This window comes from Staurois parvus, unplaced genomic scaffold (assembly GCF_062004578.1).
Source record: "Staurois parvus isolate SC_StPar_1 unplaced genomic scaffold, SC_StPar_1.0 ptg000090l, whole genome shotgun sequence".
Lineage (NCBI taxonomy): Eukaryota > Metazoa > Chordata > Amphibia > Anura > Ranidae > Staurois > Staurois parvus.
In genome coordinates, this window is record NW_028317886.1 from 1,062,019 (window position 1) to 1,078,310 (window position 16,292).

A 16,292-nucleotide genomic window follows, 5' to 3' on the forward strand; every position below is an offset into this window, starting at 1 on the left:
ATGAATAGATTTCCCATTATTCCTTGTCCAGGTGACATCCTGTCATTAGGACAGGTAACTAGGCAATATATTTCCTGTGTGAGCACTTACAGCAATAAACAAACTTAGAGGTTCTAATGCTTCCCCACGCTATCCAAACCTGAGAAAATGGGCTTACCTGGAGGTATACGTTAAGCAAGTTGTGCTTATATGTTTGATTTAAAGGGACTCTGTAATGAGAAAATCATTGCTGTACTCTTCTTTTTAGAATGCTAGTGGCCTGGCTGCCATGAGGAAGTGTGGATTTCTGTGCTTTTTGACGCAGAACAAGCATAGAAATAAGGAATTCTGATATTTTTCTGAGACTGATTTACGACGTGATTGTTCTAGGTCTGTGACTCAAAGTACTTAAGTCAGACACAGCCAGGTAATAAACAATTTTCATTAGGGAACTGACGATGGCAGCCCCCTGTAACAATGTCACCTTAAAGTAAATCTAAAGCTCCTTTTTTCTGAAAATAAAAACCATGTTACACTTACCTGTTCTGTGCAATGGTTTTTCCTCTTCTGGGGTCCCGTGCTGGTTATCTTTGCTCCTCCTCTTCTCCAAGTGCCCCTATAGCAAGCTACTTGCTTTTGGGGGCAATCATTCAGTCTCAAACTTGAGCCGGGCTGTACGCATCCCTAGACACACACAGTAGAGTTTGGCCCGTCCCCTGCGCCCTTCTCACAGGACTTGACTGATGGCAGCAGGAGCTAATAGCTTCTGCTGCTGCCAAGTCTCCTGTGAGTAGAGAAAGAGGGGAGAAGAACTGCTGCAGACGGGCACAGCAATGCATTGAGATTGGGCTCAGGTAAGTGTTTAAAGGGAGACTGGGAGGAGCAGCCTTTGAAAGGTTTTTTTACCTTAATGCAGAGAATGCATTAAAGTAAAATATCTTTTGCCTTTATAACCACTTTAAGGCCAGCGAATGTAGTCTAGAGACTAATATTAAGCCTAGCATCAATAAAGTTCAGACCAAAATGGAATTGGTAATATTCCCACAATAAAATGTGTGAAGATTCACTTAAATTATCCAATCACGGAAAAAAAATCTGTTTACTTAGAGTATTTCATCTGTGCATGACTGGATAATTTAAGTTAATTCTTTGCATAGTTGATTGTGTGAACATTCTCACATACTTTAGTAGATCAGCCTCTAACAGTTTGGAACGGAACCCTGGTAACTTTTCCCAAAAAAGACAAGCAAAGAAAAAAGCTGAAGTGAGTTTTGTTTATGCAGCTAAGGTTAGTATGACTCGTGTCTACTCTGTTGTAAGAAAAAGGTAAAAGGAGTGCTGGAGACTACACTCATGTGCCTGGGTTAAATGGGCAAGAGATCCCTGAATTTCGTGTAGAGCTGGGGTCTCCAAACCTTCTAAACAAAGGGCCATTTTATTGTCCTTCAAACTTTAGTGGGGACTGTGACCAGCGGGATTGGAAATTTTACTGGCATCAGTCAATGAAAACATCTCCACATTTGGTATTTTGGGAAGAAAGAGTGCCCATCGTTGGTATCATTATCTCCCACTCTTGGCATCAGTGGGAAAAAGGATGCCCCATTGTTGATGTCAGTTGGCAGAATAGTGTCTCATACCAGTGGGAGGAATAGTGCCCCAAGGAACAGGTATGGCAAGCAAAGGCTCGCATTCGGATCCCAGGCCACAGTTTGGAGACCACAGTTGTATAGGGAACCAGAGGAGGACAGCTTATGGATTGTACTGTATTGCCCTAGAGCAGTGGTTCTGAACCTTTCTAATGCCGCGACCCCTTAATACAGTTCCTCATGTTGTGGTGATCCCCAACCATAAAATTATTTTCGTTGCTACTTCATAACTGTAATTTTGCAGTGGGAGGAGTAGTGCCACATCATTGGTGTCAGTGGGAGGAATAGTGTCCCATCATTGGTGTCAGTGGGAGGACTAGCGCCCCATCACTGATGTCAGTGGGATGAATAGTGTCCCATCGTTGGTATCAATGGGAGGAATAGTGTCCCATCATTGGTGTCAGTGGGAGCAATAGTGTCCCATCATTGGTGTCAGTGGGAGGAATAGTGCCCCATCATTGGTGTCAGTGGGAGGAATAGTGTCCCATCATTGGTATCAGTGGGAGGAATAGTGTCCCATCATTGGTGTCAGTGGGAGGAATAGTGTCCCATCATTGGTGTCAGTGGGAGGCATAGTACCCCATCATTGGTGTCAGTGGGAGGAATAGTGTTCCATCATTGGCGTCAGTGGGAGGAATAGTGCCCAATCATTGGCGTCAGTGGGAGGAATAGTGCCCAATCATTGGCGTCAGTGGGTGGAATAGTGCCCAATCATTGGCGTCAGTGGGAGGAATAGTGTCCCATCATTGGTGTCAGTGGGAGGAATAGTGCCCCATCATTGGCGTCAGTGGGAGGAATAGTGTCCCATCATTGGTATCAGTGGGAGGAATAGTGTCCCATCATTGGCACTTGCTGACTCCTGCTCCAGCCTGGGCTCGCTCTCTCCCTCTCCCATCTACAGCCTGCATACCTGGCTGCAGCAGCAAAATTTGCACTTACCTGTCAGCTGTCTTCCTTCTCTGGCCTCTCTCTTCACTCGTTCCTGCAGCTCCCTCGATCTTCTTCGATCTCCGCGCGCTGCCGCTCGGCTCCTCCTCTCCAAGCTCCACCTTCTCGCCGGTGATTGGCCGCCTGTGTGCCTCTCCTGAGCTACAGTTCCGGTGGCCAATCAGCGGCAAGGAGGCGGTGACAGGGGCAGCATATCATCCTGCCCACACATCGCTGGAGACAGGAGCGGCGTCTCGGTTCCTAAGACCATCGGAAATATGTGTTTTCCGATGGTCTTAGGCGACCCCTGGGAAATGGTCGTTCGACCCCCAAAGGGGTCGCGACCCCCAGGTTGAGAACCGCTGCCCTAGAGGAAAGAGCTCCCTTCCAATAACCACACCAATGTGTATTTCATGAGTTGCAAGAGTGGGCCTTTGGCCATTTACAACAGGATTAGGACAGAGCAATGCTACCACTGATGTGGTGTTTCCCATCCCAGACAAAGTATCTACTTTGACATAAAAAAGCATATTTAGACATTACATACATATAGACATACCCTGCCAAACATACTCCCATAGGCTTCTGCAATCATAATTCGTTGTGCATTGGTTCTTTGAGTAAGAATATCAATCAAAACATCCTTGTCAGAGCCTGGATAGAAAGAAAACAAAGTATATTCATTAGTCAATACCCTTTTGATACAATTTTAGTACTTAGAAAATACAAATCTTTTTTTAATAACAGATATCTTGCATGATTGCAGATCACTCATAGCCTAGTAAGTGTAAATAGATGTTAGTACGTTTTAAGCTGGCTTCCAAATATGTGTTGCAGTAATACATAGCAGAATGAACATTTTACCACTTTACCTCAACTCACAGTAACACATTGTATTATTGCCAGCCTAAAATAATAAAAAAAACAGAGCAGGGTATTTATTAAAACCTTGTCCTTTACCTCACTGACTATGGGAGGTAATCTATCTCATTTCCTATTTATGGATGCCTGGAAACCTTGGAAGCTACACGCTCTTCCACCCACTATACACTCTAGCCTGATAGCTTGGAGAAAACTATTAGCCAACTCCCAAAATACGAACCTTATCTCTTTCCTCGCCCTTCCCACTAAAGTTCCTGGAATTGGCTATCCCCTTTCTCAATGTACAATCTCCAATCTATATGCTTCTAACACAATAAAAATCGAGATACATTAGAAGCTGAATTTGGATTGTCGACAACTGACAGATTCCAATATCAACTAATATATCATGCTTTACGCATATTACCCTCTAACATTAAATGGATCCTGGATACAATTTGGTCAGCCTTATCAACTACTAGAAGTCCAAAAAAGGCTACGTCCATCTTTCATACTTCATTGCATAGCAAACTTGAATTTGTTAAAAACGCGGCCATGCTCCAGTGGGGATCTGACCTGACAATACATTTCTCTGAAGCACAATGAAAATCTGCTCTTACGACTCTATACAAAACATCTAGTTGTATTGACCACTGGGAACTATCCCTAAAAATTATCACACGTTGGTACTATACTCCATATAGACTTTCCAAATTTAACCCAATTCACTCTCCTTTATGCTGGAGAAACTGTGGCGCCATAGGCACACTACTACACATCTTATGGTACTGCAAGAATCTCACAAGCTTTTGGAAAAAAATCTTTCTTATTATCTCAGAGGTTACTGGTATATTGGTGAAACCTAGTCCAGCCCTTGCTCTTTTAAATTTGAGAATTTCTGAAATACCCCCTCACTTTCATATGTTCATCTCCCATATTTTACTGGCAGCCAGAACCACTATGACTAGGAACCGGAAGAATTCCCTTACACCTAACCTTTCTGAGTCTATACAGATTTTAAAAACAAATTATGTCCATGAACATCTCTTAGTTATCAGAAAAAAAAATTGCTAGATTCAATCACCAATAGAAACCTTGGGTGAATTGGAATAGTAGAGATGGAGTTAAGGATGTATAAAAATGTGTTGTGAATGAGGTGCTTAAAAGACTTTAAATAGATTTGAAAAAAAAGATTTGAATATATATACTGTATATACTCTGTACATGTATCTGTTGAATGGACCATGTAGTTCTTTGGTCTAATGTTAGACCTTTTCTTGTAATGTATAAAAATCCAAATAAAAATCTATTGATAAAAAAAAAAAAAAAAATTGTCCTTTAAATGTTCCAATACAAAAAAACTGTGAATTAACCACTTGCCCTCCGGAAGATTTACTCCCCTTCCTGACTAAGCCATTTTTTGCTATTTGGCACTCCGCTATTTCAACTAATAATTGCACAATCATACAGTTCTGTAGCCAAACAAAATTTATGTCCTTTTTTCACACAAATAGAGCTTTCTTTTGGTGGTATGTGATCTATGCTGGGTTTTTTTTTGCACTACAAACAAAAAAAGACCGATAATTTTGAAAAAAAGTGATATTTTTTACTTTCGGTTATAAAAAATATATAGTAAACTCAAAGTTAGTAATAAATTTATTCTCCTACATATCTTTGGTAAAAAAAAATCCCAATAAGTGTATATTAATTGGTTTATGTGAAAGTTGTAGCGTCTACAAACTATGGTATAGATACTGGAATTAACACCATTTTTTGCTATACGGCGCTGTGCTAGTTTAACCGACAATTGCGCGGTCATGCAATGCTGTACATAAATGAAATTTACCCAAACAAAATTTGTCATTTTTTTTCACATAAATAGAGATTTCTTTTGGTGGTATTTGATCACCTCTGGGTTTTTTATTTTTTGCACCATAAACAAAAAAATAACCCAAATTTTGAAAAAAAACACCAATATTTTCTCATTTCTGTTATAAAAACTGTTCAATAAACTCCAAGTTCGTCATAAATTTAGGCCAAAATGTATTTTGCTACATGTCTTTGGTAAAAAAAATCCTAATATATGTATATTAATTGGTTTATGTGAAAGTTATAGCATCTAAAAACTATGGTATAGATAATGGAATTTACAAAGTTTTGGAAAATAAAAAGAGAAAAGAAAAAATATGTTTTCGTTTTCTTTCTGCATATTCCACAAATTTGTGGCAACAAACGAGATCTGCAAAATATTCACCATGTCTCTCATCAAATTCCTTGGGGTGTCTACTTTCCAAAAAGGGGTCATTTGGGGGGGGGGTTTGTACTATTCTGGCATTTCAGGGCCTCCGAAACTGTAATAGGTAGGAAGTGTAATGAGGAAATAAATTCCTTTAAAAGCCTGAAGGTGCTTATTGGATTTTGGGGTCCTGTACATGGATAGACTGCCAAAAAGTCTCTCACATGTGGTATCCCCATACTCGGTAAAAGTAGCAGAATGTATTTTGGGGTATAATTCCATATATACCCATGGCATGTGTGAGCAATATATCCTTTAATTTAAAATGTTGTGTAAAAAAAAACCAAAAACAAACATTTTTGGTAATTTTCCAAAAACTTGTAAAAAATAAATTCTTCTATTGACTCAACATGCCTCTCAGCAAATAGTTTGGGGTGTCTACTTTCCAAAAAATTGGGAGGGGGGTTGATATCTTGGCATTTTATGCCCAGCATTAGAAGCTTATGCCACACATCACTCATTCTTCTAACTTGAAGACCCCCCAAGCCTTTTCTGACACTTTTTGTTCACATGAAAAAAATCTGTATTTTTTGCTAAAAAATTACTTTGACCCCCCAGTATTATACACTTTTTTTTAAAGTAGACGCCCTAGAGAATAAAATGGTGGGTGTTGACATTTTGTATGTCACATAGTACTTGCGCAGCGATTTTTCAAACACAAATTTTTAGAAAAATTGCACTTTTTTTTATTTTAATGGGCAAAAACACAATATATTGGCTAGTTGTTTGGTAAGATATAAAAAATGATGGTACTCCGAGTAAATAGATATGAAACATGACATGCTTTAAGACTGCGCATGCCCTATGCAACAGCAACATACTACATACATTTTTAATATCCATAGGGGACACTTTAAAAGCATTTACAGGCTACCATTTTGGATTTAAACAGGAGGTCTAGTGCTAGAATTACTGCCTTTGAGCTAACGTTTGTGTCAATCTCTCACATGCATGGTGCAACCGCTGTTTACATACCGACATGGGGCTAACGCTTGCGTATGCCGTTGTGCGCACATGTGGGGGAACAAGGGTGTTTTGGGTTTTTTTTTTATTTTTTTTATTATTTTTACAGTTTCCCTTTCATTTTTTTTTTTGATCACTTTTATTGTTATCACAAGTAATATAAATAGGCAATGAGAGGTATTCTTTTCTGAGAAATCTGGGGTCTCTTAGACTCTAGATATCTACTCTGCCCTTAATTCATCTGATCTCACCAAGATCGATGTGATCAGATGCTTTCTCAATTTAAAAATGGCGCTGTTATATCCGGCAAAACCGTAGTGATAAAATGCTCATAGCTTCCGGTTTCTAGGACTATAGAGATGATTGGCCCAGTCTAGTTTCCAGTCAGTTCTATGGTCAGCTGGCGGAAATAACGGCTGCATTCTCAGGTTCCTGGATAGCACAGGACTGCCCAAGAAAGTCGTGGAAGGCAGTGGGGGAGCATTGCCTCTTGCTGCTTGTAAAATCAATCCTGCGGCTAATTAGCCACTAGGATTGCCTTTACATGAAAGCCGAACGTTGCAGACATCATCCTGGTATGATCACCCAAAGTCCAGTGATGTACCAGTACGTCACTGGTCCTTGTTGGGTATATATGGTATATTTTTTTTTTTATGCAGCCTGTGGGCTGAATGAAAAAAAAAAGAGAAGAAATCTCTGCCAGAAAAAGTGTGTGTTATGGCCACCATTAGAATATACCGCCCTGCATCCACCCACTTCTAATGGTAGCCATAAATGAACAAAAAACAAAGAACCTAACAGATTCCTCTATACTCATTGATTGATATGGATGAAAAAATCTCTGGAAAAAAAATGTCAAAAATATATACTGAAGCATAGGAGCGATCCACCCACTGACCACCGCAGGCCCGCTGCTTGGGCATATACAGTATGTTGTTTTTTAACTGTGGATGAAAAATCTCATCCAACAGCGCTACACACATTTACATATATTCTGAGAGCAAGACCTTGTTTCTGTCAGAATAATCATATCAGTGCTGCAGCTGAATGGCATTCCTGCAAAGAAAACAGCAATGGTTAACAATAAAACAGTAATAATAAAACAGTAACTCAATAAAACAACTATTTTTGTTTTTTAAATTTTTTTTTTACTTTTTTATTTTGGATTTTTTTTTTACTGTCCTGATTACCTAACATCTTTCGAGACCCTGTGTATATATGTGCCCTAGACTGTGCTGTGCCCTATACTAGCGTATGGTAGCGATGGAAGCAGATCTTGAGGCAGAGGTTGGCCGGGACAGGAGGGACAAAAAAAAGCGGGTGTCACACTTAATTCCATGTCTGCTACAGACACGATATCTGTACCAGGGGGTACCAGGAATGGTATCAGGCAAATGCCTCTCATGCATCCGGCTCACTGCACCTGGGTTAAGGGTTTGGGCCACAGCACCTTATGGATACTAAAGGGCCGTGGTGATCTCTTCTTGGAATTTTAGGAAGGATCCACTTCGTCCAGTTGCTTTGTAAAGCGCAAAAGCGTTGTACAGAGCCAATTGAAATAAATATACACACACTTTTTTGTACCAGATTCTGGCTTTACAGGGAACTAAGTACAGCTTCATCATCTGGTCATTGAATTCCACCCCTCCCATGTTAAGGTTATAGTCATGGACACAGAGGGGCGTCTCGATAAAACCAGCTGCCGTGGAAATTTGGATGGTCGTGCCTTCGTGAATGGAAGACAGGACAAAATATCCTGTTTGTCCTCCCACTTTACTATGAGCAATTAATAATTTTTCAAGCAGGCTTTCTCCCCCTTTCTAAGACGGGTATATACAAACCGTTGGGGGAAGCTCCAGCGATTAGGTCGCACAGTGCCACATGCGCCAAATCCAAGATTGTACAAATGTCTAAATAGTGGCACGCTTGTATAAAAATTGTCCACGTGTAAGTGGTACCCCATATGGAAAAAGGGTGACACCAAGTCCCAAATTATCTTGCCACTGCTCCCCATGTAATCTGGGCATCTGGGTGGATCCACGTGATCTTTTCCCTCGTAAATCCGAAACTTATATGTGTAGCCTGTTGCCCTCTCACAGGTCTTATACATTTTGACCCCATATCAGATGGGGGGCACAGTCAGAGATGGGGTGCTGCTTTTGCGTGAGTGCTGCATTGATGGAGTGCTAAGAGGCAGTTAAAAACAGCAGTTTAATCATGCCTTCTCTGCTTTTCACAGGTAAATACTGCTATCTCCTCTCCACTCTTAACTGAAAAAATGCATAGACTCCTGCTTTCACTGGGTAAATACTGCTATCTCCTCTCCACTCTTCACTACAAAAATGCATAGACTCCTGCTTTCACTGGGTAAATTCTGCTATCTCCTCTCCACTCTTAACTACAAAAATGCATAAACTCCTGTTAATTTCAGAACAAATAGTGTATATATATATTTGTATATGTTGATTAGTTCTCACCTCTAGTTGCACTCTTTTTATGACTGTAGTCTGTGTCTTGTCTGTTTGAGAAACATCCCCCCTATTCATGTGATCCTTTGGGGCAGAGAAGAGTGCTCATTTGACCATCTCCCTATAAATTTAGATCAGCTCATGGGGGGAAATCGCAGATGGGGGGGCACAGTCACAAAAATGGTGCTGCTTTTTGTGAGTGCTACATTGATGGAGTGCTAAGACGCAGTTAAACACAGCAGTTTAACTAAAGCAGGATAACGCAAGCAGCAGGAAGATACAAGAACAAGAAACTCTACTGCAAGCTGGACGGACTGCAAGCAAACACCCTGGGAAACATCTCTTACAAGTCTGAGTCCCACTCCATGTACCTTTTAATATGTCCCTTCTACTCCTCCTTTTCATATTTTTAATATTACTTTCCTGCGTTCCCAAAATCTCACTTCTTTACCGCTCTGCTACACCCCAAAACTTGTACATCTCACCCTCACTGCTACCATCTCCCTACTACTGCTCTCATCACCTCCTGCTGATACTTCACTCTCGTGCTGACCCAAACACCAGGACTGGAAGGCATGTGCACTTGTGTACATCCCGCTCCCATGTTACTTTCCTCACCCTTCTTCTTCTCCTAACCTCTGGGGGTATCTCCCCAAACCCTGGTCCTCCAGTATTTCACTCCCACACCAGGCATCCTCTTTCTTCCGGGCATAGCCACAATCCCCTCAATTTAACATCGGTCCCCGTGCTCCCAAAAACCACCCTTCCTTTTTCATGTGTGCTCTGGAATGCCCGCTCTGACTGTAATAAGCTCACCTCTGTCCATGACCTTTTTGTCTCTCGCTCCCTTAACCTATTAGCAATTACAGAAACTTGGCTCCAAGCAGCAGATTCTGCTTCTCCCTCAGCACTTTCCTATGGAGGCCTCATTTGGACCCACTTACCCAGACCCAGTGGTCGGAAATGTGGTGGGGTTGGTTTGCTTCTATCCCCACTGAGCACCTTTCAAGTCCTCCCTAACCCTTCCTCTCTATCCTTCTCTTCTTTCGAGACTCACTGCATCCGGCTGTTTTCTCCCATTTCTCTGAGGATTGCAGTGATCTATCGGCCTCCTGGACCGGTGTCCCGCTTTCTTGATGATTTTTCCGCCTGGCTACCCTAATTTCTCTCCTCTGAACTACCCACTATCATTCTCGGAGATTTTAACATCCCTATTAATGTCAACAACCAGGCTACAACTCTTCAACCTAACCTCATCTTTTGCATTAGCACAGTGTATACAGTCCTCCACTCACTCTGATGGGCATACATTAGACCTTGTTTTCTCCCATCTTTGCACTCCCTACAACCTCACAAACACCCCCTTTCCTTTCTCTGATCACAATCTCATCACCTTCACAGTGTCCACGTCTTCAAACACCTATCCCTCCAAGCAGCAAACAATTACCCGCAGAAACCTTCACAACTTGAACCCTGCTCCTTTCCACTCTGCAACTGACCAACTCTATGATAGAATCTCTCCCCTGTCCTGCCGTGACCTGGCCACTGCTATCTACAACAGTTCGCTTTCATCCACATTAGACCCACTTGATCCTCAAACAACACAAAGCATCAGGCCCCGACTGTTACAACCTTGGCAGACTGACGACTCCAGAAATCTTAAACGACATAGTCGCGCGCTTTAGCGATTGTGGCGTAAAACCAAATCCCAGCAAGCATTCAACCGATATAAATCTGCTTTCTTAACATACAATTCCTCCCTTCATGCTGCCAAACAAGCTGACTTTGTCACTCTTATTAATACCTTGTCATCCAGTCCTCATCGTCTCTTCTTTACTTTTAACTCTCTACTTTCTCCACCTCCACCCAGTACCTCACTCGCTGCTCACAAGATTGCAAATCATTTCAAAAACAAGACTGACGCAATTCATGGGGGCATCGCCACTGCACAGACATCCATCCCACTTAGCATACCTTATACTAAATCTCCCTCAACACTTTCCTCTTTTGACCTTGCTACTACCGAAGAGGTCACTAAGGTTTTCTCAGAAGCTCGTCTCACTACCTGCCCCCTGGATCCTGTCCCCTTACAACTACTACGGTCACCCTCTTCTTCCATCCTATGCTCCCTCACTCACATCTTCAATCTTTCCCTCTCTACTGGTGCCTTCCCCTCCCCTCTAAAGCATGCACACATCACTCCCATACTTAAAAAGCCCTCCCTGGACCCCACCAGCCTGAACAACTTAAGACCCATCTCACTGCTGCCATTTACCTCTACAATAGCCTGAGTTCCCAACTCACCGACAACATCCTTCTTGACCCTTTACAGTCTGGCTTTCGCTCACTACACTCCACTGAAACTGCCCTACTAAAACTAACTAATGATCTACTAACAGCTAAAACCAATGGCCATTACTCTGTACTCTTACTGCTTGACCTCTCTGCGGCTTTAGATGCGGTTGACCATCCCCTCCTCCTCAAAAAACTCCACTCTCTTGGTCTCAGAGACTCTGCTCTCTCCTGGTTCTCCTCCTACCTATCGCAGCGCTCCTTCAGAGTTACCTATAACTCTGCCTCCTCCTCTTCACTCCCTCTTTCTGTATGGGTCCCTCAAGGTTCTGTCCTTGGACCCCTTCTCTTCTCCATCTACACCTCCTTCCTTGGTCACTTGATAAACTCCCATGTCTTTAAATACCATCTCTATGCTGATGACACACAAATTTATCTTTCTACCCCTCACCTCACCCCTTCAGTCTCCTCTTGCATTACTAACCTACTAAGCGACATATCCGCATGGACGTCACTCCACTTCCTCAAACTCAATCTTTCCAAAACTGAGCTCTTAGTATTCCCCCCAGCTCGTGCCCCCTCCCCTGACTTCTCCATCAAGATAAATAACACAATCATCATTCCCTCCCCTCATGCCAGAGTGCTAGGTGTAATTCTAGACTCCCATCTGTCCTTTCACCCCCAAATACAATCACTGTCCAAATCTTGTAGACTTCACCTCCGCAACATCTCCAAGATACGCTGTTCCTAACCTCTGAAACCACTAAGCAACTTATTCACTCCCTTGTTATATCTCACCTTGACTATTGTAACTTCCTCCTCATTGGCCTACCGAATCGCAGGCTATCCCCTCTTCAGTCTATCATGAATGCTGCTGCCAGACTTATCCCTCTCTGCCAATCCCTCCACTGGCTTCCCATTGCCCAATGGATAAAATTCAAAACATTAACATTAACGTATAAAGCCATTTATAACTCTGCCCCAAATTACATCAATGATCTTGTCTCTAAATATCACCCAAACCGCACTCTCTGCTCCTCACAAGACCTCCTGCTCTCTTGTCTCCTCCTCCCATGCTCGTCTCCAGGACTTTTCCAGAGCTTCCCCCATCCTCTGGAATTCTATACCCCAATTTATCAGACTATCGCCTACTCTGCTCACTTTTAGGCGATCTCTGAAAACCTATCTCTTCAGGGAAGCCTATCCTGCCCTCAGCTAATAATGTAATCTTCTACTCTTCCAACCAGTCCATCCCCCACAGTTACTACCTTTTGTACCACTAGCCCCTTCCTCCTAGATTGTAAGCTCCAAGGAGCAGGGCCCTCCTATCCCTCTTGTATTGAACTGTACTGTTGCCGTATTGTCTCCCATTATATTGTAAAGCGCTGAGCAAACTTTTGGCGCTATATAAATCCTGTATAATAATAATAATATCTGGCATGCTTGCTGAGGAGAAATTGTTTGAATGCAAGGTGGATAGAAAAATTAATGAGAGACTCATCAACGCAGATGTCTTGCTGGGGAGTATACACATCTGCAAATTTCAGGTTAAGGTGATTTACGTGGGGCCGAGTTTTGTGGAGTCAGTCAAATTCAGGGTCACCCCGAGGGCGCCAGAATGTATTGTCATTGCCTTGCTATGGCAGCACAGAACACAGGCATATGATGAATTGGGTCTGTGAATCAATACAACTGCAATTCATTTTTTTTAGTAATGCCTATGTTGAGGGTTAAGACAAAAAAAACTTTAAATTTGAAAACCGTATTAGGTTTCTATGAAAATGGTTTGGCAAGTTTTGAATTTGGGTTGGCGCCGATAAATTGTTGTGTGTATAAATTGCTTTGATCCACAACCAATCCATATAGATCTCCCATGAAAAAGAGCTCCAAAAAAAAATCAAGGGGAGTACTTTGGGTTTAGCAGTGAATGGGGGAAGTACGGATGCTGCAGAATTTGTGGGCTGCCAATCAGGATTTGCAAGCACATCCAGAAGGACACTATGGGCTCTACGGGCCTGTGTTTGAATTCTTGGACATTCTCAGAATCCTGCAGGCCTCTTCACTAGAGTACCTTTCATTGGACATTTTGGCCACCTGCTAGTGCTAGCAGAGATCAGGCCTGATTTTGCTAACCCTACAGTTTTGTGTGCAATGTATCAAGTGGCAGTGATCTACTGACAGTGCACTTGCTGGGAGAGAAGGGGGGGTTAAGAGTAGGGACTAAACATAGGAGCTGGCAGGTGCCAGGGCTGATCCTGCTAACGCTGCATTTTTGGGGACACTATACTATTGTGAACTCTGGTATAGTGCTATCTCAAAGATATTGATCTTTTCAGACACTATACTAGCAATGAAGGTTTATTGTGTATGTGAGCGTGTTCCCGGCAATCAAAGGGTTAAATGTGATGACTGATGTAATGGCGGGCAATCTGACGCTATCTGGGAAGGACACTAACTGATGCTAATGCTATCTGAAGTTGCCTTTGACACTAATACAGTGATCAGTAAAAAAATCTGTACACTGTACTAAAGACACTGGTGACAGGGCAGTGAAGGGGTTAACTGGTGGGCGATCAGGGGGTTAAATGTGACCTATCAGTGCTTTTACTGTCTCAGTGTAGTGCTTTGACTCATGTGGATGTGCTTTCTTCTCTCTCTGGAACAGAATGTGCCCAGGGAAAGAAAATTGCATAATTTCCTATGCAATGTAAACACAGGCACAGGAAGATCCGTGATAGGGCACTGATCACGGAGCAGATCCATTCCAAACATCACTGGCCTGAATCTGCTGACTGATCGGTGCCGCACCAAATCACAGCACTGCCGGGTTGGCATGCATGCGTGCCCCAAACCCACAGACATGGCAGAAGCATGGATCACATTTATATAGAGTCCGCCCTGTAGCAGTAAACCTGCTATAGGGTAGAGCTCAACTGGTTATTACCCAAGAATGCAAATTAGCCACATAGTTATGCTGACGCAGCTAATTTTGACCTATGCATCAAGGCATTATTGACTTCTAGTCAAGGGTCAATTAACATTATTTTCAGGCTGGTGGAACTGGAGACTCTCAAGAGATGGCCCTGTTCATCTCTAATGAAATGCAGGGCTGGTCAGCATACACAGAGTATTGCTCTAATGCGGTGGCCTCCAAACTGCGGCCTGGGGACCGAATGTGGCCCTTTGCTTGCCTTTATGTGGCCCTTGGGGCACTATTCCACTTCCACCAACCGATATCAAATGATGTCAATTATGGGACACCATTCCTTCCTCTGACATAAACGATGGCACTATTCTTCTCATTGATACTAACAATGGGGTCTTCTTCCTCCCATTACAGCCAATGATGCTGGGACGTTTTTTTTTCCCTACAGGCCACAGACTGGCCCCCACCTAAATCCTGAAAGATAGTAAACTGGCCCTTTACTTGAAAAGTCTTGAGACCCCTGCTCTAATTAATGCAAACAAAGCCATAGCCATTGGAAGGCTGGGTCCATCACACTAAGGTATGTAAGTTATAACTAGATTCAGTAAAATATGAGACAGTGTAATAAGGCATTTTTTTGTAAAGTCACATTCTTTAAATTCACTACATATGATTAATTAGTGTTTTCTAAATTAACTTATGTGACCATTCCACACAGCTTTTAAAAGTGTGATTGACTGAACTCTGCATCTCTGCTTAGTGGTAGTCAGTTTCAACTTTATAAAATGTAACAACGTGCCTCTTTGTCCCCTAAAGTGCTTAGATACAATGTTATGGTGTCCACGACAAAGAATCATTTCATCAGGACTGGCTATTTTAAAATAAATTGGTATCATAAACTGACTGGTTGTTATGATTTTGTTGGAAATAATTAGACATAAATACCTGCAAATGTAATGTAGCAGTAACCACGTATACTGTAGGCACCATGCAAGTTTAAATGTGAACATAGATGAATACTAACCAAAACCTTGGAGAGCTCCACCAAGCATCTGTGCATCCATAATGGGATTGCAGTTCGGATTTGGGAATATTGTTCCCTGGATCTCCTGCATTTAATAGAGTTAAAAGAATCAGTAAACAATATTGAAATAACGACTCACAGTACAACATGTACTATAAATTATTTTGACAAACTGTTTCTTAAAAATTATACAATTCCACAGTTTTCATTTTGATTAATTTGAGATCAAGTCAAATACATCAGCAGGCAAAATATGAAAAAGGACCATGAAGCATAATGTAAGGATATTGAATTGCCCAAGTTCGCAACCATTGTTATCTGTTTTAGGAAAATATGAAACATTTGCCAATCCCGACATTTCTGTAAATATAAGAAACAACAGTAACAATAAAAGAAGAAAAGCTTCCAGCAGTGGTTGCAGAACATAATGAATAACTTTCTGATAATCAACATTTCTTTCTTATAATGATGCTATGCATCTTCCCTGGGGTTGCATTAAAGGGGATGCATTTATATTTGATTAAAAATGTTATGAAGCAAAAGAATTGTCTTTCTTGTGTAGTGGCCCCTTCTAAATCCAATTAAATATTTTAGGTAAAAACACACTAAGATGCAAATTGGGTATTTTAAGTCCAAACAGATTCAGATAAAAATTGTCCCTTAATTAAGGTAAAAATAGGATTGCAGATATTGATTAATGTGTACTGTCACAATGGGGTTGATTTACTAAAGCTGGAGAGTGCTAAATCAAGCTAATTTCTTCAAAGAAACCATTCAGCTTCCAGGTTTTATTGCCAAAGCTTACTTGAACAAGCTACAGTTAGAAGCTGATTGTTTTTTTTTGCACTCTCCAACCCCAATAAATAAACCCCAATGGGTCATGATTTTGAAAGATTGGTGATACTATTGT

The 16,292-nt window shown here is 41.7% G+C and overlaps 1 protein-coding gene across 2 annotated transcripts in view; it reads right to left on the minus strand.

Annotated features, from left to right (window-relative positions):
* ANXA10 (annexin A10) overlaps window positions 1-16,292 on the minus strand; it is a 100,816-nt gene that overhangs the window by 51,009 nt on the left and 33,515 nt on the right. For both annotated transcript variants that reach the window (XM_089670509.1, XM_089670510.1), the window contains 2 exons: window positions 15,383-15,467; window positions 3,112-3,206 (listed from right to left, as the gene is read on the minus strand). In XM_089670509.1, coding sequence (XP_089526635.1) covers window positions 3,112-3,206; window positions 15,383-15,467 — 180 coding nt within the window. The remainder of the gene's footprint in view (window positions 1-3,111; window positions 3,207-15,382; window positions 15,468-16,292) is intronic.